The sequence below is a fragment of the Rhea americana genome, unplaced genomic scaffold (genome assembly GCF_003343005.1).
Source record: "Rhea americana isolate MKP2758 unplaced genomic scaffold, rheAme1 scaffold_165, whole genome shotgun sequence".
NCBI lineage: Eukaryota > Metazoa > Chordata > Aves > Rheiformes > Rheidae > Rhea > Rhea americana.
The window spans coordinates 93449-117351 of NW_028185761.1; the positions used below are offsets into that span (position 1 = coordinate 93449).

The 23903-nt window shown below is 38.5% G+C and overlaps 1 protein-coding gene across 1 annotated transcript in view; it reads left to right on the forward strand.

Moving 5' to 3' along the window:
- The window catches only part of RSF1 (remodeling and spacing factor 1), a 58249-nt gene that overhangs the window by 19308 nt on the left and 15038 nt on the right, over positions 1–23903 (forward strand). The window contains exons 2-9 of the mRNA XM_085300526.1: positions 4367–4458; positions 9112–9204; positions 9866–10071; positions 12030–12184; positions 15476–17202; positions 19041–19238; positions 20012–20116; positions 21618–21697. Of these exons, the coding sequence (XP_085156652.1) occupies positions 4367–4458; positions 9112–9204; positions 9866–10071; positions 12030–12184; positions 15476–17202; positions 19041–19238; positions 20012–20116; positions 21618–21697 (2656 nt within the window). The remainder of the gene's footprint in view (positions 1–4366; positions 4459–9111; positions 9205–9865; positions 10072–12029; positions 12185–15475; positions 17203–19040; positions 19239–20011; positions 20117–21617; positions 21698–23903) is intronic.

Here is a 23903-nt window from a genome sequence, read left to right on the forward strand (position 1 = left end):
GAGTCCAGCGTAGGGCTACGAAGATGAGTCCAGCGTAGGGCTACGAAGATGATCAGAGGGCTGGAGCACCTGCCCTGTGAGGAACGGCTGCGAGAGCTGGGCCTGTTCAGCGTGGAGAAGAGAAGCCTGAGGGGGAAGGGAGGGTGTCAAGGGGRCAGGGACAAACTCTTTTCAGTTGTCSCATGTGACAGGACAASAGGCGATGGGCAGAAATTGAAGCACAGGAAGTTCTGCCTGACCGTGAGGGGGAATTTCTTCCCTGTGAGAGTGATGGAGCCCTGGACCAGGTTGCCCAGAGAGGTTGTGGAGTCTCCTTGTCTGGAGATCTTCAAGGTCTGYCTGGATGCAACCCTGTCTACCATGCTTTAGGTGACCCTGCTTGAGCAGGGGGRTTGGACTAGATGATCTCCGGAGGTCCCTTTCCACCTTACTGATTCTATGATTCTGTGATTGTTCTGATCATCCCTCCTATGTCCAGCTCTTCAGATCACCTCTGAAACAAAGATTTTTATTTGAAACAGTTTCCATGATAACCGACTCCCTCTCTTCCCTCTAGACCCTGRGCTTTGAGCGTCATCTACATTTTCTGTTTTCCTCCTCTGTTTCTTTAGGATCTGTTCAGGAGTGTGTTCAGCTGTGAGTATGTTAAATTTTGGTGGGAAGATAAGCAGAGATGAAATGAGTTTGTGGCTATAGGGGAACGTGTTAATAGATTCCTGCAASCAAGTCTTTGATCCACAGTTGTGCAGGTGCTTCAAGTTACAGCTTTTCTAGCCAGAAGATGGGGTTCCCATATGTTCCTACTTTTTCTTTTCCATTCCAATTTTCTCTTTCCCGAAGTTATTACAAATGTACCACTGATGTATGGAATTTTTCCTGAAATACTGGAGTAGGWACAATGCAGTATTCAAAGCATTTGCCCTCCAGAAAAATGCAGGMCAACAAAATTGGCCAAACTCCGCCAAAAGCCCCTAACTCTATGGCAGTGACTCAGACTTTGTGACTCATGTCTTCTTCCTATGAAAATTTTCTCTTTTGGAATACCTAGCAATGACACCACGGTTTAATTATTCTTTAAAAGAGGGGTTTCGTCTTCAAAAATAGCTTTTTTTTTTTTAATTCTTATTAGCCCTGTGAATCAGTGTAAACACAGGGTCCTGTGGTTTTTTCTACCTCTTAAGTGTATTCTGTTGAGCTGTGCCTCATGATTTTAGAGAGCTGCTATAAAACTTTGTGTTTTTTTYGTGAAAGCGGTATAAAAATGTTGAGGTGTCATTCAGATTTAGTTGTTTGCTGTATGTTGTGTCACACGCTTTTGGCCAAAGCCTTGCTAGGATCACAGAATAGCTGGGGTTGGAAGGGGCCTCTGGAGTTCACCTGCTCCAACCACCCTGYTTAAGCAGGGTCCACTAGAGCTGGTTGCCTGGGACTATGTCCAGAGCAATATTATATAAGGAAGAATATTGTTCCTTCCATCATGTGAAACTTAAGAAAAAGCAAAATTACTCTAATATTAGGTTATCATGTGAGTCTCTGAAATGTGTTGCAGACCCCACTTGAAGAGCATGGAGGAGATAATATTTTACTGTTGTGGTTAAAAAGAAAAATACTGATTGTATCTTATGCTATGTTCAATATGATAGGTTTATAGGTTTATATATTGTAAAAATGATACTTACTGGTTTCTCTCTTCAACAAACTCTTGTCAAGAATTCTCTCTACATTGTGGACAAAAATAAGGTAATTTAAAGTTGTCCAGATTCAACACACTATTGAGACTACTGAAATGCAGTTCAGTTTACTGATGCACTTCCACTCCTTGCCAAACGAATTGAGGAATGGGTGAATTTTCTAGCGCTCTTTAGCCTTCCTATCATCTCTTCCCTAAGCTTATAGTTTTTTGCAAGCCAAGTGTGTACTATYTTGTGTGATCCACGTATTATTTGCAGCTGTTTTGACTCAAAATTTATTGTCTCAGTTTCACAGGCTTCTACTGCTTTTATTTAGGCACCCTAGTTGGTCAGTCTGCGCTTCACACACACTATATTTTCTGCCTGTGAAGAGACCTTTTGTTTTCTTTTCCATAGCTCCCACCTCATTCTCTAGAGCGRCGATGATAGTATGCGGTCCAGTGTCACGCAACTCCTTGAAGCACTTCGTAGAGAAATGGCAAGCTAGCCTAGATACCTGGTCATTAACAGTTATGATACACGAAAAACATCCCAAGATCATCAGGGGACATCTTCAAGTTCATAGGCAAGACTTGAAATGTTGGACCACCCCCCTCCTCCCCCCCCTAAAAAAAATAAAATAAAAAAAAGAATTGTGGAGGAGATTTCAGTACATACTAGTAGAAATCCGACTAAAGGTTGGCCAAGGATGTGCAAAATGATGTGCAGAGTTGACTTTCTGGTTCTTGGATAGTTAACATTCTCCATCTCTTCCAAGATTAACACTCTGACAAGGATATTTCAGGGTGACTGTGAATTTGATTCTTCTAAACAAATCATCCATGCTTCTTTTAAAATAGGATTCCAGTGAATATGCACCCATACAAAATGTGATCTGATTTTTTTTTAAAAAAAAAGCCAGAACAAAAGCTTTGATCCAGTAAGTTTCTGAATAGTCTGGCTCAGTTCCACGTAACACAAACACAAGCTGAAGTTTAATTGTGAGTTGACTTTAATRGAGTTGCTCATGTGTGTAAAGTGCTTTGTGCTTAATTTCGTTTATTGCAAGTGCTCAGCACCTAGCAGGATTAAGACTTGTGGTCCTGTGCCTTTTAAGATATGTGGTGGTTTAAATGTGCGACATGCTCTGACTTTGAAGAAAGCCAAGGAGGACAAGTCTTAGGTTTCTTCAGTGTGCAAAAAGAATGGTAAACAATTAAAATGGAATAAAAGGGAAACAGCCAGGATGATTTTTGAGTTGCTTGAGAATTATCTACGTTTAAAGTAGATCTATTTATGGGTACCAGGCTGGTACTTCATATATTTGATGTGAGCTGTGCTTATGTATTCGATTACTGGCTRCAATGATTAGTGATACAGCAGTGATTATCTATTTTTGAAACAAAACTAATATTTTCACCAAACAGATTTTAAAAACTCATTATATTCACCTGAATATAAGGGCATTTCGTCGGAAGACACGTATCAGGTTAGGTGAAATCAAATTAAATATTAAAATAAAAAAACACACTAAAAATCAAATTTGTATAGAGCAGTAGAGGAAATAGTATCTCTATAATGACTAGTTTAGAAAAAATTTGTTGGGGTCCTAGCTGTTTATTGTATGTAAAGTAATACTACCAGAGAAGCAGAAAAATAATAAAATTTTTGGTTTTTAATTTTTTAAATATTTACACACAGAATAATGAAAATGCTTTGAAAATAAAATTTTATACAAACTGTATATAAATAAAAATATGAAAAAAAAGTTAATTTCTTTGTGTTTTCCACAACAAATTACAAGTGTGTAAGGTTTAACTGATGTCCTGAGAAAATAATTCAGAAAGCTCACTTCACTGGGCTCGGGCGGGTGCATTAGTGTTTTTTCAGTTACATGTCTTAGAAGTGAGAACGCTCTCCAGCTTACAAATTTGATGTTGCATAGGTTTGCCACTTGGTGGTGCCAGATTGATTTATAAAACGCAGATGTGCGATGAGATGAACTCRTAACCGGGGGGCGCGTGATAAGCTGTACGTGTAGATCGGTTGGAAAACATTGGCTCCGTGGCGCGCTGGTGTGGTTGCGCTCAGTCGGAGTTTGAGCCTCCATCTCTCAGCCCTCGAGTCTGGAAATCTGCTCCATCCCTCTGTTATAAAGGAGGAAAAAAAGAAAAAAGAAAGAAAGGGCTAGCAAAGTTATATTCGGGAGGACAAAGTTTCTGGAACATTTCTGGCATAGTATGCGMGCAGCCAAAAATAGCTTGGATTTGGAGTTATTCCAGGCATGGTGCGCGGGGGGTGCCTCTTGGATTTTCAGAGATGGCTGCAGGTGTGTTGCTCTCACTAAAGTAAGTTTTATTTCTGTAGGTGTCTAAGTGACTTCATTCCTGTGCAGTAGTTATTTTAATACTGCTGTGATTTTTACATATTTATTACTGAGGTGTACTTCCTTGAATTGAAGGGGGRGCACAGGATGGGCAAGGTTGTAAATCTAAACTAAAAGACCATGTAACTAATCTGATTTTCCTTTGTTTTATAGTTATGAAATTATGCTTATGCTGATTTAAAGTTATTAAACTTTATTAAAATTTCTCTRTTTGTTACAGCATTTCATTTTCAGTCTTTAGCATTGGTATGTATTTACATCAGTCTTTATAACTTGTTTGTTTTTCTCTCTCTCTCTCTCAATCCTGCAGTTCCAAAAGAATTGGTGGAGCTTCACTTGAAACTGATGAGAAAGATTGGGAAGTCTGTCACAGCAGACAGATGGGAAAAATATTTGATCAAGGTACAATACGTGTGTTGAATTATTCTGCAGTGCTGGAGTCTGGTTACGATGAGCTTGTTGTGTCAGCAAGCCCTGGTCTGAATTATAGCGAGCCTTGGGCTGTGTTGTGGCCAGCGTTGACATGCACGCCTGGACGTCAGCTGCATAAGAGCCCGGCTTAACTTTTGGTCTGCCTAGGCTCGTGCAGATATCTCAGGAAGTAGGCAATATCTTCTGCATGTAAAAGAGCACGTACCTTCATTCTCGGTAATAACGTACTTCTTGGAGACTTAGAGCCTTAAGCGTAGAAGCAGATTTGTTAGCCTGTTAACGAGCTAAATTAAGCAGAGAGATTTACGTAGTAACTTTGCATTTGTATGTCAATTGTTTGAATATGATTTAATCGTTGTGATTTGGTTAGTGTTCCTACAGGGACTAACCGTATGGGAATTCTCTTCTGGTGTGTTAATGATAAATGGAAGTATTGCAGGGATTTATACTGGCATGCTGAGAATTGTACAACTAAAATGAAAATGTACCTGCTTAATTACTTAAAATATAAAAAYGCAGCATCGCATTGCTTTACTGGCAGAGATAATTCTGTATAGGTGTTTTAATTGTGGCCAGACCTTTCTTTGCACCTTGCATGCAAATAGCTTTTAGTTTAAAGAATTTGCACTCTTCAGAAAATAAAAATATGCAAATATTCCAAGTTAATATATTAGCTGTTCCCTTCTAGGCATCTTGATTAATGTCTTCTATTCCGGAAGAACGTAGTCTTGTTATTTTTTGTACACCATGATCCCATCTTAGAACATGTGGAACCACAGGCAATAGCAGCAATACTGATTATAGTACCTAGAAGAGCCAGTCACAGTTTGCCCCCTTGGTGCTATCTATAAGCTTTACAGAGTTAGGARTTTGCCTTGAGGTTTGTGTAGTCTTAAGATGATGGTGTATGTAGCAGTGGCAGTGTGTCAAGAAATAACCTGCTGAAAGGCCTCACATTAAATCTCACTCCTTAACTGTAGACTTGTGAAGTGTTACAGTTGTAAAGCATTTATGATGGTGCTTTAAGATAATAACGTACAGTCGTCTGTGTAACACCTGTGTGGTTTATGTATTCCTAAGTACTGCGGTTATTGAGTAGTGTTAAATTTGATAATATACCCCAAAGCCTTTGCAGCCAGATGAGAAATCTTGACTTTGGCTAGTGACCTTAGGTACTCTGTTGAAGCAGATGTGTGATGAGCAGAAAGCAGAGGGAGAAAACAAGTTCATGAGGGAGTAGTCTGGAAAATCTTTAGTCTGGAAAATCTTCCTTCAGCAGGCATTGCAAGGACAGGAAAATGATAAGGAAACCCTCCCACCCACCTCCATGAAGACAAAGTAAGCAGTATTAAATCCTACTTCATTTACCAGACTCCAAAGCTAAGTGGAAAACTTTTTCTAGCCAGTAGTTCAAAGGAATCTTGGGAGCAAAGGAATTTGAATGTAACTAATTAGAGAGGTATGCTAATACTGTCCCCATTTCAGAGGGATATAAGTCGTTCAGAAAAAACAACGAAGAGTATTGGGAAATGCTGCAAAACACAGGGAAAACTGAAAAGCTGTAAAACCTTTTGAGAGTATTCTTAATAGGTGTCAGTAGTAGTATTTGACATACTCTAAAAGGCAACATTGRCCTGTTTTTCCTCTATTGGAAACTACTGATGCGTTGCTGTTGCTAAAGTTTGAGTAATACATTCTGGATGTGACCATTTTCCTCTCCTATTGGGGAGGAATTTTTATTGTTTTATTTTTTAAACAGGAGGATGTTCAAATGTATATACTCCTAAAATTTATGTGTGTGTGTATAGATATATATATATATAAATGTGTGTGCGTGTGTGTGTATATATATATATACATATATATATATATGTAGATGTATTGCTAATAACATGTCAACTGTCTGTAACTTAAGCTTTGTCTGGCTGCCATGCTTATAAAGGGCAGGCATAAAATGTCTCTAAGCAGTGGCTGGTATTTTGACAGATGAGTTTATTTTGTGATAGGAAGCTAACGTGGAGTTTTTTCCTTTCCCTGTTTTGATGGTGAACCATTCAAGCTGGTTCACTAGCATATGCACCAACCTCTTCGGGAAGGAAAGGGCTGCAGGGCTCTGGAGCCTGACTTTTCTCCTCTGTACAGAGCGTCCCCATGGTCAAGTATGACTGCAATTAAAAAAAGTAAAAATAAAAAAAAAGAACAATTTGTTCTAAAAATGTTTACAACTAAAAGCAACTGCCCAGCTTAGGCTGTTCTTGAGAAACACATAGTTGAATTCATTCAGGCTGCGCTGTCCCCTGACAAAACGCTTCACTCGACYTCTGTCGAGCGTATTTTGCGTTTTTAGACAGACAAGACTTCTCTGCACTGCTCCGGCTGCACCCTGCACCTCGGAGGTGGGCGCTTCCCGAGCACGCTGTCTTTCCTGCCCCGACTGTTAGAATTAAGGTGTCCATAGTCCCACCCGAGCAGACTCCTCTGCTGTGTCTTTCACCTTCTCGTTTCCTTGTTTATAGTGAACATCTGCAGCATGGTAATAGTAAGTGTCGGATGCCATCGTAGCTGCTTTAGAAACGCTTTAGGGAGACACAGCTGATCTCTTTGTACCGGATGGGCAGGTGCTGRCCGCTCTTGAGTGTGCTGAAGCTATCCCTTCAAGCAGCAGATTTGAGCAGTTTAAAATCTCTCTTCTGTGAAGGCGAGGACTAACATTTTGGCAGAGCCTGGATCAGTGAGATCTTTATTTCAGGGCTGTGACAGTAGTTGTGAGGAAAAACCATGATCATCTGGTTTGCAGTTGTCAAAACGTCGTCGTTTCAGTTTGAGCAGATGTTTCAGCAGCTCTTCTGCCTCCAAATCGTTGCTTTGACAATCATACATTTCCAGAGCAGATACAACTTCTCATTATTTCTTTCATACTTAATAAGTAATGAACAGTGATTGGCACAGGCCCTTAATGAGGGTTTTGATGTACAGTTTTCAAGTAATAATGTTTGTAATGTTGAAAATGAGGAAGGAGAGAAAGCAGAATAACCTGRTTTTGTTAGTGATGAGCAGGTTATCTCCCTTGCTGTGAGCTTTGGCTTTGTATCAGAGAAGTCTACCTCCTCCCTAGGTTGTAGTTTAAAGTGTGATTTCTGGTGGTGGGGGGGGGCTGAGCTAGTCTAATTGCAGGCTGAGGCCAAAAATCATGGTCCAGCGTGTCCTTTTTGTGTGCAGTCCTGAACTTTTACCTTGTACTAGGGGTGATGCTCATCTGACCCCAGAGCGAGCCAGTGTAGGGACAAAAGCCCGCAGAAACACTAACTTCCCAAAGAAGAAAAGGAAATAGTTTTCTTATATTTTAACCCCCTTGACGAGCTCACCCTTGGTCACTTAAAAGCTGGTGTCAGTACATGGCGTGGCAGTGGTGAGAGAGGAGAGGTAGGGCCGCCTCTTCTGGAGGTAGCCCACATACGGTTTTATGCTACGAATCAGCTGATCTGTACTTTTAGTGGGTAAAATATAGGGTTATTACTGCTGCTGTTTCCAGGGAGAGCTGCTTTTAATCGTGATTTACAGGCTTAGAGACTTTTATTTAACAGTAGCTTGGTAACGGGGAGACTGCATGGCTACGATTCTCTGAGTACATCCAGCAGGGTTTGGGTTCCTTGCAAATTGAAATGCAGCAGCACCTCCTGTGCTGATTTGGACAGTCGTGAATTAACAGTGGCGATTCAAAATACTCTCAACTCGATGTATTTGTGACCTTCCCCCACTTTTAGTGGATATTTCCACTAGAATAGCCTCACTCATTGGAGATCCCACTACTGTGTCTTGACTTGATAAGCAGCTGTTGTGTTTGTGCTTATGACTCTTCTCTTTTTGTAAGAGTTGTTTTAAGCATGTCTGACTTGTTTAGGGAGGAGGGGAAATTACTTCTATACTTATTTATTGGAGCTCCAGCTGATTCTGTCCATCCTCTACTGCTGCTCTTCTCACTTTGTCCATTTTTTCCCTCCATATTGATGGGGTTTAATTTATTTACTTCTGATAAATTTAAGTTGACTATTCTCACAATATTTTAAAATATTTATCAAATGGCTTGAGGACCAAGATGTTTAGCATTTTCTAAAGAACAATAATTTTACAGCGTGGAGTGACTCAGTTCCATTTGTTATATGCAGTGTAGTTGTAGGACTTAGAGGCCCCAGGAGAGCCTGGTGACTTATGTGATAAATGCTGCAAAGATGTGTAAGAAGAGATCACATCTACTCAAGGGTATTTGTATTCTAAATAGACCACTCGGAAACAGGAAAATGGGAGATTTTGCACAGCAAGACAAAAACAGGAGTTGGCCTCATAACTCCCCTGTTCAGGGTTGTGCTACCTCATTTAGGAGGTCTAGAGAAGTTGGTGGTGATCAGGACCTTGACTCTACTCTTCCATGTGTCAGTGGAGATTTGCCAGTGCTTGCTGACCTACCCTGGTTTTACTGCTTMTTTTTATGTGAGGCTTTTGGACTTGCAATACTCTAAGGGATCATGTAAAATCATTATTGCAGTAAGGTTCTATTAATATATAAACATTTAAAGTTATTTTTATCGACTAACCCTAGTTATCTTAATATTTTGTTTGTGACAGATATGCCAAGAATTCAACAGCACTTGGGCTTGGGAGATGGAAAAAAAAGGATACCTAGAAATGAGTGTTGAATGCAAATTGGGAATTCTGAAGGTATACATTAATCAGCTAGTTTTTAAATGTCTTTTTCTCTCTCACTTAAATATATTGCAGATTGGCTTTCTCATTCACTTTAAAATCTTGCAGCGTTAGCTTGACTGAACTGGATATACTAAATACAGAGTTAATCTTTTAACAAGTATAATATTCATTCTGGTGGGATAGGCCCAAAGTGAATGTAAGACTTCATACGAAATTATTTTTGTTGTTATTGTTTTATATCAGTAGCTATTTGTCTGTGGAGTACACTTATTAAAAGGTTTATTAGCTTGCAATTAAATGTGCTCATCTGAAGTCCAAAGGCAAAGATGTGACTTAATCTTTTCGACTGTTGAGAAACCTGGCAGGGTTGGTTTCAACTTAACATAGTCTATATATGTTTTAGTGTAGAATTAGATCACTTGTATTATATAAAAATAATGATAACAATAATAATAATGCCTTTCTAAACTGGCCAGTAATAAAAATCTAAAAGTTATCTCTGATTTAAAAACAACATGACCTGGAAATGTGAGTAGCTGTAGTGAACTCATAGATCCAATAAAGAGGKGTTTAAAAAGAAGTTTCAAGGTGCACTAAAAAGGAAATGAGCTGATGCTGTTATTTCTGTTTAGACTTTGATGTTTTAAGTCTTCCAACTTTCTGATTTTTTCAGTATCTCTGTGAATGTCAGTTTGATGACAATCTAAAGTTTAAAAATATAATTAATGAGGAGGATGCTGATGCAATGCGTCTTCAGCCCATTGGTCGAGACAAGGATGGCCTAATGTATTGGTATCAGCTGGATCAAGAGCATAATGTCAGGATGTACATAGAAGAACAGGATGACCAGGATGGATCCACCTGGAAGTGCATTGTTAGGTATTCCTTTTTTTTTTCTTAGTTTGTAGTTTTTATTGTTTTAAGATGGTTATTTGTGACTGGAGTTCAGAAACTTAAGTAAATTGATCTCCATTTTTCACAGATTAGGATCCCCCATGATATTTTCTGTATTCAGGCATGAATGTGTGTGAAAGAACATGGATAGCTTTAATTATGGGGACAAATGGCTCATTGATTTGTGGATAATAGCCAGCGTATAACTTGTTTTCTGCTTTATCAAGCTACGCTGTGGAAAGAGTGTTATCAGAAGAATCTCTTGAGGACAATTGGTCCATGTTACTTGACAGTCATCAGTGGACGGTTTGTTCTTATGAGAATTACATTGCAGTTCTTACCTCCTGAAACTGCAAAATTATTTACAGTCCATGTAGGCAGGCACTGAAGAACCTTCCGGAGTAGAAATCAGCTCGTAGATCGCTGAAGATGAGGTGCATGATGTTGATGCAGACTGACATAGGTACATGTCAGTGCCCTAGTGTCTCAGTTGCCTGCTGCAGTTTGGTCTGATAATCTTTTAATAAGAGCCATAGAGTTATGTTTTATGTGATTCTTATTCTGCATAGCTTGTTTTTCACTTCCTGTCTATGCAAAGTATATATGGGATCTTTCTTAATGGAAAATAATCAGTTTGTAATCTGTCCCACATCTGCCAGATGATCCATTTTTGGTTTATCTCTATCTAAATTTTTTTTAGGTAATTAGTTCCAAGTGCATTGTAAACTGGAGTAAAAAGTARATAGAAATATAGAAATGAATCTAAAAAGTCAAATGTCTGTATTTTTTCATTTCTGTTTGTAAATTTTAATTTTTGTCTGCAGCTTATTTACATATCTATTACTTCTATAATAGAATCATAGAATCAGTGAGTAACCAGGGTTGTCATGCAAAGTGGCTGAAACCATTATCAGTGGATTATAAAATAATAAGCATTATCRCTAGAGAAATTTAGACAGCTGTTGTGGGTGAATTAAAGTAAATGCATCTCACCAAATCAACCAAGAGCTGAACTGTGTCTATCTTGTCTCATGTATTACAGACTCCAGAGAGCAATGCCAAAAGTAGAGGTGATCGGGCTTCTGCTGAGAAAATCCTGATGCTCTGCGTTCGCAGCAGAAAAGCACAGGAATGGAGTCTAAAACTTGAYGTGGTTTTAAAACCACGAGAATCTGCATGTCGGAGCTATTGCACTTCCAGGGGCCCCTTTTCAGTAAACTTGGACGATTGCTGAATATTGACTTTTGAAAAACAGTAACAYGAAAGCTTTATTATTCTAGTCTATTATGAAAATAATGAGTCTATTAATCAGATCTCAAATAATGTATTAAGAATCTGTTTTTTCTAGTTAGATGCTCAGCTTAGATAAGCAGCTCTGTGTACTGAGACWCACATGTATAGAGATGCATGAACTTTTTCTCACARTCAAGTAGCTGGATTTTTCTAGACATCTCTGTATTGTTTACTGAATACGTTTTGGATGGGTACTTCTAAAGGTATTTAAATGATTTAATTGCTTTTGAAAATTTCACTCAAATAATAGACTTGTCCTTTTGGTGAATGAGCAATAAACTACAAGGTCTTTCATTGAGAGAAAGGTGAAACTGCAAGGTAAAACCAGTGAGGATTGATAGCAGAGTAACAGGTTACAGAATAATAAATAGYAGCAGCTTAGATCCAGACCAACAGGACTTAAGAGTTTAGATGGTTAAGGTCCCTCGAAAGGTATTTTTGTTTTAGTAAGGATAAATTGGAAAGTAGTACACCCTGGAGTGTAAAATTGCAGCCACTTTGATAGGACAGGCATTTCACTAGTCTTGTAGGCATGTTTTTTAGGGCAGCATCTATTTAAGCAGATGGTGTTTGTTTATTCCTAATGAATCCCTTTGGGGTAAGTGAGTAAGTGGCTTATCAGACAATATGTTTTTTCTTCTGTCATCCAGAAACCGAAATGAGCTCGCTGAGACCCTTGAGCTCTTGAAAGCACAAATAGATCCTGCCCTGCTGAAAAACAACAGTCAGCAGGAGAATTCATCACGTGAAAGCCCAAGCATAGAGGATGAAGACACCAAAAAGGGTGAAGAAGCATCTCCACAAGGTTTTCTAGCTTCTTTTTTTTTTCAAATTTTGAATGTTGTTCTGTGGCAGTGTCAGAATTTTCAACTTCCTGAAAAGTGACTGTGTTAGATTAGGACTTCTAAAAACATGTTTTTGTTCAAAGTAAATCAAGTAAATGTTGAATACTTTGAAGTGCTAAATAGCTAATAATGCTGCACTCTTTAGTGCATATTTAGGCTCAATAGTTTACTTACAAAAGGAGGCTTGTGTATATAAATTGTTTTCCTAGTAATTTTATTTTTGCTGTACATTTTGTATAACATTGTAAATACTTGCTATTGTACATTTTCTGTGGCACTTTGCCTAACTGTTGCCCTGTTCTAGCAATATTAAAATTTCAAAAACAAAAAAAAAATGTTTGTGCAATGCCATGATTGGTATTAATTCAATATTGGGTGTGTTGTTTGTTTTTGCTTTTTGAGTTTGAATGTTCCCTCAGATGTTTCACAATCAATCCAATTTTTTGAAAAGACATGAAGTTAAGTTAAAACAATTTAAAATATTTTAGACGTGAGGTGGACCTTAGCTGCCCCCACTATATTGTTCTCATCAGTAAAGAACCTTTTTTCCTTCCTTATTATCATGTCATTGCACATATTTGGTATCTTGTTGGTTTGTTCGTTCATTTTGCTAATTATCCGTTAGACTGAAATATTTTGTGTTAAAGAATCTGCTTTTTTTGGGGGGGGAGGCGGGGAGGAGGTGGGGTCAGGTTTATGAAAACTTGTTAATCCTAAGTAATTTTACTCCAGATGCTACCCGGTATTAACATTTCATTGAAACACAGGAGAAGACTGCTCCCACTCAGAAACAAGATTTAAGGTTTCCAGCGTGTTAGCGTGAATTTCTTCAGATCTGAGTTAATTGAGTATATGGATTTAGCCAAAGCTCATCTTGGTTCTGAGTCTTAAAGAGGAAGGTTTAGTGTTTTATTCATAACAACAAACAGTTTAGAAAGAAAAAAATGAATAAAATATTTAGCTAAATATTTGAGTTGTTGTGGAGGCATTAAAAGACTCGCTGTAGAAATTACAGGAAAGTCGTCTGTTGGTCCAAGACATTTGAAGTATCTGATGCTGCAAACAAGTGACATAATCTGCGAGGTTACAGATACTGCAGAGTCAATTCTGAGTAATGATCTTGCCTTTGTCCCACTTGGTTTTACTCGAGTTGGATCCAAGAGGAGCCGTCTGAAAACGTTTTAATGACTGTCTCCTGTGTGATAAGTCCTCAAACCCTATGGCACACTCAGCTGTCAAACCATCACTTGAGTTACTGTTTACATTAGGCTGTGTATTGATGCAAAACTCAGTCCTAGATGTTAGTCCAGTGTGTGTAGTTATTAATTTATACATGCAGCAATTTAAGCACGCTCAGTGTATTTACAGAACACTGTTTAGACTTTTTGAGTTGAGAAGCTTTAGTAATTTTTCCTGTTAATCCAAGAATTGTACTGAGAAATTCCGGGAAAATGAAGGCCTTCAAAGGTGCTRTGAACATATACTGGAAGAACTCATACCCGTTTTCTTTGGCCCTTTCCAAAATAGCATTAAATTAGTCCACAAAGAATAATGTAAACTAAGCTGCTGCTTAGGTTTTTTACTGGCCTACTTGACTCAAATAGCRTTACTACCACTTCTGCATCAGCTGAGTGACTTTGTGTATGTGATCTGCATGATCTGTTTAGGCAGTTTAACAACCCCCTAAATCTTAGAACAATTGCGTTTCAGGGTAGAAGAGTTTCATAGTTTTGATGCTCCTTGATGTTAGAAGTTTGAGAGAGAGCAGTAGGGGAAGGAAAAAARGGGTTTTCTCCAAGAACAAAGTTCAAGCAGACAGAAGTGAAGAGAGAGCAGAAGAAAATAGATGCAGAAAAGGCATCCAGCTCTGCAGTATCATGCAGATAAATGCTGTCATTAGAGKGGCAGCTTTTATGTTTGAAGGGGTCCAAGTGATTATCTCTTCAAAAGGAGAAACAGCTGGCCTTGAGCCTTCAAAATGTTATCGCGAGAGTTAGCATCTCTCTCGCTCCTGTACTTGTGGCTGAGAGTTACTTCGATACATGCTGTGTGTTTGAAAGTATTCTAAAATGCATGAATTCTGCCAACACGCTATCTTTCTTTTCTAACACACTTGTTTTCTTTAAATGTAATTAAATTAGCTGTCAGGTACTTTGCCCTCTATAATTTCTTGCCACTCTCATCTTAGAAAAGAATTACAATGGCATAGAGGGAGAGGGGTTTAGTAAAGGGAAAAAAACCCATCCTTTTGTTTGGAGTTATAGCACAGTTGTTATAACTGCTGCCAGATACTTTTATGATATATATAATATTATATTTGCTGTTTTTTAGTGAGTTGTATCTCTAGCTGACCCAAAAAATGAGATAAAAAAAGTGAGGATACTGACAGGATGCAGCAATGATAAATAATAGGCTGATGTATATAGTAACAAAACAAATTTATGTTTTTTTTTCCTGAGTGCTGGAACTGTATTTTAACAATTAATGATCTAAAATTGTCTATTCAAACTAGGCATAATCTAATACTTTAATCTCTGCAAGTTGTTCTGGTATACACTGCTACTTACTGTGCTTGTTTWTGAAACTGCAAATGAACCACATGTAGAATATTGTATATGACTTGCATTTTGCTAGTAAGAGATGCAGTCATGTCCCAGGAACTGGGTGAATGTTGTAAAATATAGTGCTGAATATCTCCAGCTTTCTCTGAATTGCTGAAATGTAATACTTAAATATTTTCCTGAAATAACAATATCAAAAAAGAGGGGAGTATGTAGTATGTCACTTGAAGTACGTGGAATCTTATAACAGGTTCTGACTAGTGAAATAATTTAGGAACTCGAATGAGATTCTTCTGTTTTTTTAAGTTGGTGTTTCATGCATTCTCTGCTCTAGGTTTTATGTGTGTGTTCTCTGAAAGTATTGTGGTACTACTGAAGATATGGTTGAGCTGTCTGCATAAAAAAGGATAAATCTGGAATTCTGCTGATAGCTTCTGTGAAATTTAGGTTTATCTCTGTATATGATTAAACTGACCTGTGATTCTGTAGCTTAAATTGGTGGCCCACCTGTCTAACGCTGTCGTTAAACAGGCCTAACTCTTAATAATCCCAAGGCAGAAGATTCATTTGGGGTGGGGGGAAAGGTTGATAGTTTGGTTTTTTTTTCTGATRTACATTGGTCTTGATTGAGAATATCTGTAATCCTCTAAATCCCATGGTTGTTTCATAGCTGTGTTTCTCTGTCAACAGAAAATCAATTAAAAATTAAAGAAGAAAAAGAGGTGGTGGAGGAACAATCAAAAGAATTGGAGAACCTTCCTCTTCCTGTGGTCAAAGATGATGAAAATATGGTGAAAATTGAGAAAGTGGAAGAAAAAGAAATTATAAAATTGCCAGTAATAGTAAAATTAGAGAAACCTTCAGAATACAATGAGGAAAAGCAAACAGTCAAAGAAGAAAGTGACTCCTTTAAAGAAAATGTCAAGCCTGTTAAAGTAGAGGTGAAAGAAAACAAAGTAGAACCAAAAGACCTAAAAGAAGTAAAAAGTTGTACTGACAAAATAGCAGTTCACGAGCCGGAGAGGTTAGACTTTTGTGTTAATGTCAAAACTCCCCAAGAAATTGTGGAGAAATCTGTGGAAGAAAGTGAAAAACTTAAAAATGATCAGCAGGCAAAAATACCTCTTAAAAAGCGAGAGATCAAACTGACAGATGACTATGACAGCCCAATAAAGGGGTCCCTATGTAAATGTGTAACTCCAACAAAGGATGTTTTGAAAGAAGAAGGGAAACCAGAAGAAGAGACTTTTAAGAGAGTCCCCACCATTACTGCTTTATGTCCTGATGGGAAAGTGCTAGTAAATGGGGAGGTTAGCAGTGAAAAAATAACCCCAAGTGTCATACAAAATAATAAATCGGAACACTCTCCTACCACAAAAGAAGACAGCGGCTCATTAATGGAGAAGAATGGTAAAAATGGGGAGAAGGTGTCAGACTCATTAAACTCTGTTAGTAAAATTGTGAAAGCCTGTGAGGTTGAGAAAAATGCAGTAACTGTGGTCAGAGAGGTAGGGTCTGTGGTCTCTGAGGTTTCTAATCAGAAAGTGCCTTTAAAAGAGGAATCTAGTCCTGTGGAAAAAGAGTCCTTCGACAGCATAGCTGCTGACGTGGTAGCGGAAGAGTCTTCAAACTCTGAAGACTGTGCCAAAAAAACTGAAGAGAAGCTAGCCTTGAAAATCAAAACGGACAGACGATCGCCACCCAACGAATGTTTAGAAAAGCTAGAAAAGTCCACAAACACATCTACAGCCAAGGAACTGCCCAAGCTTGCACTAGCTGATGAGGAGAGTTTGGAAAGTAAAGGTGAATCTGAGGAGAAACCTGCTTCTCCAGAAGCTGCTGAGATGCCCCCTTCATCTACTTCTCCTGTTACATTAGAGAAGTCCATTTTAGAAAAGGAGGACTCTGATACTAACAGTATAGTCCCTGAGGAAAGCAAAGTAGAAGAAAAATCAGACCCTGAAAAACAAGAGGAAGAGCCCGAGGCTGCCAAGACAGAACCAGATAGATTAGATGATGCCCATGCTTCTAATCTGGAGGACTCCTCAGAGAGTAAAAAGGAATCTCCAGTACCTAAAAGCAAATTTAAATATAAACTAGTTTCTGAAGAAGAAAGTTGTGCAACAGATAATAAAGAAATAACTTCTGAAAGACAGAAAGAAGGAATTAAGTTAACAATCAGGATCTCCAGTAGGAAGAGAAAGACAGAAACGCCTCCAGAAGAGCTCAGTGTCGGTCGCACGTTAAGACGATCTCCAAGAATATCTAAGCCTACTCCAAAAATCGTGGAGACTCGAGATCAGAAACCAGAGAAAAAACGAGCTGAGGAGGAGGAGGAGAAACCTGCAGCAGCACAAAAACAAGAACGAAAAGATGATGCAAAAAAGCAGGAGAAGGAGTCGAATTCTAAGGTTAAGGTAATACTATTTTACTACTTGGGAATGCAGATTAAAACAGTTTTATCTGTAAGGAGAAGACACACTTACGTACGAATATTGAGGATAATGTTTGTTTTGTCAGGTTTTTCAAGAAAGCTGCTTTTGCAGTCCAGTTCGTGGGTTAGTCTAAAACCTTCCCAAGGGAGAGAGAATATCTGTTGATCCACCAATTTATAAGATCTTTCATTTAATTTAGCATTAAACTAACTAGACCTGGGTAATTCCTCCAGAAAATGAAGAAATCAAATCTGAGTCAGTCTTAGTGAGTGCTTGAATGGAGACTTTTAGCTCCTGCAGATTGGCTGCATGGCCTGGTTGTTGGTGTCTGGTTAGGCAGTCTGAGGAAGATAATACACAAAAAGGACCCAGAAAACAGTGAAGAGTAGTGAGTTGTCTTTGTGGTGTGTTTATGATGTAATTAGCTTTTCACATACATGGGAAATACATTTAACTTTGGGGATGTTTGTCGTCTCCTTTTCCCGCTTCCTTTTTTTCCTGCTCCCCCCCCCTCCCCTTTCCTCCACAATAAATTTTTGCTTGTTGGGCACAGATCTTAAAAGTATGCCAGGTAAAAATAATATGAGTTTATGAGATAAAGGAAGTTCAGTGTGCGTTTGTATACCATGCTTTTAAATCTCTGTAATTGTAAACCCCTTTTATTCATTTATCCTCCGTATTTTTCTGGGTATGGAGCAGAAAGGAAAAACAACAAATAAAGGCTTGATATTTTTGAGTGTATGGAAGATGTTTGAAACAAGTAACTTCTGTCACTTCAGCAGGTTGAAAAAAAACCTCAAATCTTTTAATTGGTTATTTTATATTTGTTTTCTTTTAGGAAAATATGTTCTAAAAACATATCTGAAGTTATGATAATGTATTATGAAGCTTAAACTTACGTTCCCATGCTCAAGTAATTGAAGTACATTTGCCACTGAAGTTTAGCAAAGTTAATCACTGAAGAGCTGGAAATTAATGTTAAGCACCTTATGTGAAAGTGTACTGATTTGACAAATACTCCTTTGGTATGAATCCTTCCTGCAGGGAAAATAGGACACTTTCTTCATTTTGTTTTTTTTCAGCTAGTTCGGTCAAAGTTTAAAAATATTTGTGAGTTGAAAAAGCTAGAAAGGTTATTTTCCTTTTTCAATCTCTGCAGAAAAAAACCATGAAAGAATGGTATCTATGAGAAACAGGTCAGTTAATTCTAAAAAATAAAAATAAAAATAAAAAAAATCTCCTGTTTAGTGTATTGCTTTAAGTTTAAAATGTCCTAGATGCAGAAAGTAGTTATAACCAATATAAAATATTGTTTTGAATTTAAATTGAATTGTTTTTCACACGAAATACATTTTAAACAAATCATTAGTAAAATGTATCACCATCATTTAGTAAAGAAGAGAGGCCATCTTCTGTTTTGGAGCGCAAAAAGGTGGAAAATCCAAATAAATGCATGATAAGACATACAGTTGTTTAAATAAGATGGCTATGATATATCCCTTTCATTAGCAAAAAGAACTATCAACTGAGTCAGTTTTAACTTTAAGAAAAATAACTTAAAGATATAAATGTGAAAAAAGACCTGAATGTATGTTATTCACTTACAAGGTGCACTGATTTTATTTCAGAAAATTGTGCTCATCTTGCTGTGCTATGTTACTGTAAATTTGCAACTGTACAGACTGAAATGAATCACTTCACTATACTAATTTTCTCTATACTACAGTATAGAGAAAATCAGGTATTTTAAAGATTTGGGAAGAAGCAATGTAAGGGKTTTTTTTTCCTGTGTTTAATCTTTGAAATGGCATGTCTTGCAGAGAAGCAAAGTTCGGTGGACGGGTACTCGAACACGTGGCAGGTGGAAATACTCAAGTAATGAAGAAAGTGAAGAGTCAGAGAGTGAAAAAAACTCAGATGAGGAAGAGGAGGAAGAAGAGGAGGAGGAAGAAGAAGCTGCGCCTGCTGATGATGATGAGCCATGCAAGAAGTGTGGCCTTCCCAATCACCCTGAGCTGGTAGGTTTTGGGGGAAAGCCTCTATTGACTGTTTTGACAGTAAAGGGTGGAATAGAAACACATCTGAAGGAACATCATGCCTTTGCRGAGTAGGAGTTTTGTGCGTAGGAGAATACAATTTAGGTTTTACTTGATATTTATTACAAGAAGGCCATAGTTAAACTCATGTTGTAGAGGACTACATACTCCAACGGCTATTCACAAAGCTCATGTCAAYTTTGTCACTCCTTTTTAATGGAAAGGGGTATCTAGAGTTTTGCTTGTGTGTGAATTTAATAGTTTCCCAGTGCTGTATACCCCTAGCAGTCTGAAAATTTATCTCTACAGTGCTGTCATTGAATAATCCAAACTGAGGAAATGCCTCAAGAATGCTCCTGGCCAGGTTTCCATCATGGGGACATGAGTGCATGGGCAAAACCATTCCTATCAAGTTTTGTCCAGATGTAGTTTGTCCAAAATCTAGAAAGCTATACCCAGTTCCACAGTGTGGGCACAATCCAAGCAGTCCAGTATTCTTGCATGCTTACGTGTGTAAGAACACATCATAAGAGGAAATCTGGAATTTATGTATCACAGTTTTCAGCTTCAACTGCCCCATGAAAAACACCTCTTGGCTCCAGGAACATCTAGAGAGGAATGATACAGGATTTCTTGGTTTTGGCACAGTCCGGGGTATTTATAAAGTGCTTCTGTGTTGGCTAAGAAATTAGTTCTGGAACTCATTAAACATTATTCATGCCAAAAAATACTCATGTTTCATTTTGTTTCTGCAGATTTTGTTGTGCGACTCATGTGACAGTGGATAYCATACAGCCTGCCTTCGCCCTCCTTTGATGATAATCCCTGATGGAGAGTGGTTCTGCCCACCTTGCCAGCACGTATGGTTCCTATTTAACTCTACTCTTCTCCTTTTCAGCTTTGCTTGGGGTTGTGGGAGTTTGTTGGGAGATTAACAAGCTATTTCCTTTATTTATTTATTCATTCATTCCTTGTTAAATAGTATTGCATGACAGATTGTAGAGATGCTCATTTTCCCCTTTGGCCTTTAGTAAAACTGAGTTTTATGAGGAAGTGTTCCTTTTCCTTCCTTTCTACTGATAAATGACTGTGTCTTGCTGATGTGTAGACGAAAATCTCCAGCACAACTTGCTTTCTTCCATCTTTTCCTAAACTACTTCAAGCAAATTATATGAAACAGATAATATCTTCGTTTTGCCTTAACGAGAAATCACATTGTCGTCCTGGCAGGAGAAGCAGTAGGCAGTGAGGGATGGATCAGTGGCCAAAGCAAGCAGCTTTTTTTTGAAGTTCCAGTCCTCCTTCAGACATTTTGCTCAAAACCTGGTTAGAGAAAGCTGCTGTTTCTAATGAATCTCATGCATCAAAGTGTGTTTGATGCTGTTCCTGTTAAATTAATAGGGGAACCATATAGGCACATWTTCAGAATAATCTGCCTAATCTCAAACCACATCCTTATTTTTAGAAATATTCTTTGCCAAAAGGGTTGCTGCCCTGCAGAAAACTAGCCAAATGAGACATGGCATGATATGCCTGTATTTTGTATTGATTTTCACTTGTCTTCTGGGAAGTGTTTTGGTTTAAGTAGTCATGGTCTTGAATGCTTAAGGATATTTTCTATACGTACTTTGGTATTGCAACTTGCAGTTAAAGCATCTCTTTGCCTCCTTAGTGCTACTTGTTATTTATCATACTAAAAATTACTAAATTTCTAAAAGTGTGAAAAAAATCCTTGGATATAGTATAGGGAGGTGTGAACACAAAAAAGACAAGCGGTTGATCTATAGAAAATGATTTTACATATGGCTTCTTGAGTGTTAACTGGTATAATAAGATTTGAAATACTTGGTAGGAGAATGATGCTGAGGCATACTTTTTACCGTGGTGCGCACGTGCCTTTTCATGTGCCTTTTAAGGATTAAGGTAAGTGCCAAACAAAAATGTCAGTGTGTGTGTACACGCTTAACTTYGCGTGTGTATAGTATCTATGTCTGAACTCCTCAGGTTTTTTTGAGGGTAATTTGTAAATATAATGAAAATTTGGTGCTAATTTAAAAATACCGAAGTAGTAGTTTCTTTCTGAACATCTTTAATGTTTGCTTTAGGCACATTGCTTCCTACAGTAGATGCTAGTTACTGGAAGGATGCGTTTCTGCAGCAATTCATGCTGAAATGCACACATGTTTTAGGAAGACAGTCTTTGTTGTAAGCCACACTGCTAAAAGAGGACCCTCCAGTTTAACAAGGGATTCATCTTCCAGATGTTAATGTGATAAGTATAAAAAYAGCAAATGAAATGCCTGAACATTAAATGAAAATAGTTGTTTATGAGAGAAACTAATATTTTGTTTATTCCCTTAGAAATTGCTATGTGAGAAGTTAGAAGAACAATTACAAGATCTGGATGTTGTTTTGAAAAAGAAGGAGCGTGCAGAACGCAGGTACTACTGTTTGGTTGTGTTTGCAGCAAGCTGTGCTGTGAAGAGGGGAGGCAGTACTTGAATAAGCATTAAAAGAACTGAGGACTGGGGAGAAAAGTATCAGAGGGAATTGGTAAAAACGGTTTTGATTTCCTAGAGAGGTTATTGGTGGCACAGTGATGGTACAGCTTACAAGAGAGGAGAAAGAGTCCAGTAATTGCAAAAGATGAGGAAATGCATTCGTAGYAAGCTTTAGTCATGGTGCTTGAACACAATTTTGGCTTTCCCATACCTATAATTAAATGGTTTTCAGCGCTGGTTCAGCTGCATGCATTAGCAATGCTCTGTCAGGCGGGCGTAAACTTCCTACRCTAAGCGCGCGCTAAGTCCTGACTTTGCTGCAAAGGTCATCTAGATTAAATATGGTTCATAAATCTTGTTGCTTTTGATTCTGTTAAACTTTGCTTTACGAGATTGCGCAGTTGCAGTAGTGCAATGGGTCAGCTGAACTGCAGCGTGTAAAGAAGGGTTCTGTCCGCTCTTGCTGTTACCGAGGGCTCGGTGGAAACCAGTCTAGTGCGTTTACAACTTTAGTGTCATTTGGAACTCTTTTCTGCAGCTTTCAGACCTGAAAACGAGGGTCATGAAACACAGTCTGCGTAATCTGCAGCTTATAGGATGTATATTGAGTTCTTTGCAAAATTTAATAACGTCTCTGTGTGTTAGAAACTTCTCATTACTGTATCTTAAAGGCAGAATTCAGACCGCAGTACTGAGTGAAGCCGTTTTAAGCAAGGCGGTTGCGACTCCAGCAGGGGTGTGTTTACGGCGCGTGCAGCGGTATCGGGGAAGGCCTGGCGGGACACGGTCACGCTGCGCAGGGAAGCGCCGCCCGAGCCGCGCGCCGTGTTTGCGGCTCCCTTAAAATCTCCTCTGCGTTCCTGCAGCAGCAGTGGCAGCGACAGGGCTGCGGATCAGGCGCCAGCTGTTCCTGACGTTTTCATCTAATTCTGCTCAGAGTGGCTCTAGACCACACCGTGGCAGAACGACTCTTGGCCGTTCCGGGGAGCGTGTAGCTTTGGGAATGAAGCACTTGGCTGTTCCGTGAGGGAGCTCAGGTCACACGCGGCCTCGGCCTGTGCAGGARTGAGGGGCGCAGAGGAACCGGCCGCTCTGTTTCGTGATGGGAGGTCTCAGCACTAGCGCACAGTGTTTAGGCACCTGCTTTGCTAAATATTCCRAGGGCAAACATTGCAAGAAATGCTGTTTTTTCCAGTCCATCCTGCTTTTTTGAAATCAGTAGTSTTGCATGAATGCATGGTTTTCTGATCTTTGCAGAAGAGCGTACAGTTCATATTATCGCTGTTTTCAGTGTTTGGAACAGATGTTTAATGACCCTTTTGCAACCTGATCCTTGTACCAAATCAACCTGAAGTTTTGTATTGTAATCATAAGACTGCCTTTTTTTTTTTAGTCTTTAAAAAAAGAGAAAGGAGCTTTGATTGTAAAAACTTTCATGATACAATAGTTGAATGTTGAAGTCTATTTCAACTTAACGGTGGTGTATTTTAGTAAATTGTAAAGTAAAAAGACTGAAAAAAGCAAGAGTCATAATGTTAAAAAAGAATATAAAGTCCTTCTTACTGCAGCTCAGTGTATAAATTAAAATAAGTTATTTGGGGCATAGAAATATGTTAAGATAATGTTTCTTTAATATATTACATTAATGTTAACATAATGTAAAATCTCAGTACCTCTGGGGACTRCCTGTCTTTTTTGGCAAAGAGAAAAAAAAATCCGACTATCTTACTGGGGCGTGCTCGGCTGATTCTTTGAACGAGTGGTGGTGTTGCGCTTTTGAACCAATGATGCTGTTGAGCTCTTGCTTTTAATTATTCTCTAGCATTTAGCTGGTAGCTTTCGAAGTTCAGACTGAAGCTGATACAGCTGTTCAGCTCACTTCTTAGGCATCCCCAAAGTGTCACGTCACAAATTTTCTTTAAGTTCACAATACTTATAACGACTGAGAAAAATACAGGTCTGAGTATTGCAAAATCATACCTTTATTTTGCTTCCCCTGTTCATGAATTCCAGGTGCTACTGCAACATCTTGCAGACTTTCAGGTTTCTCACCAACTTCTATAATCATGTCCTATCACCAGCAAGAAGGAATGGATGCTGAAGCTTTTAATTCATGTTAGAGACTCTCAGATTTCTTGATAGTAAA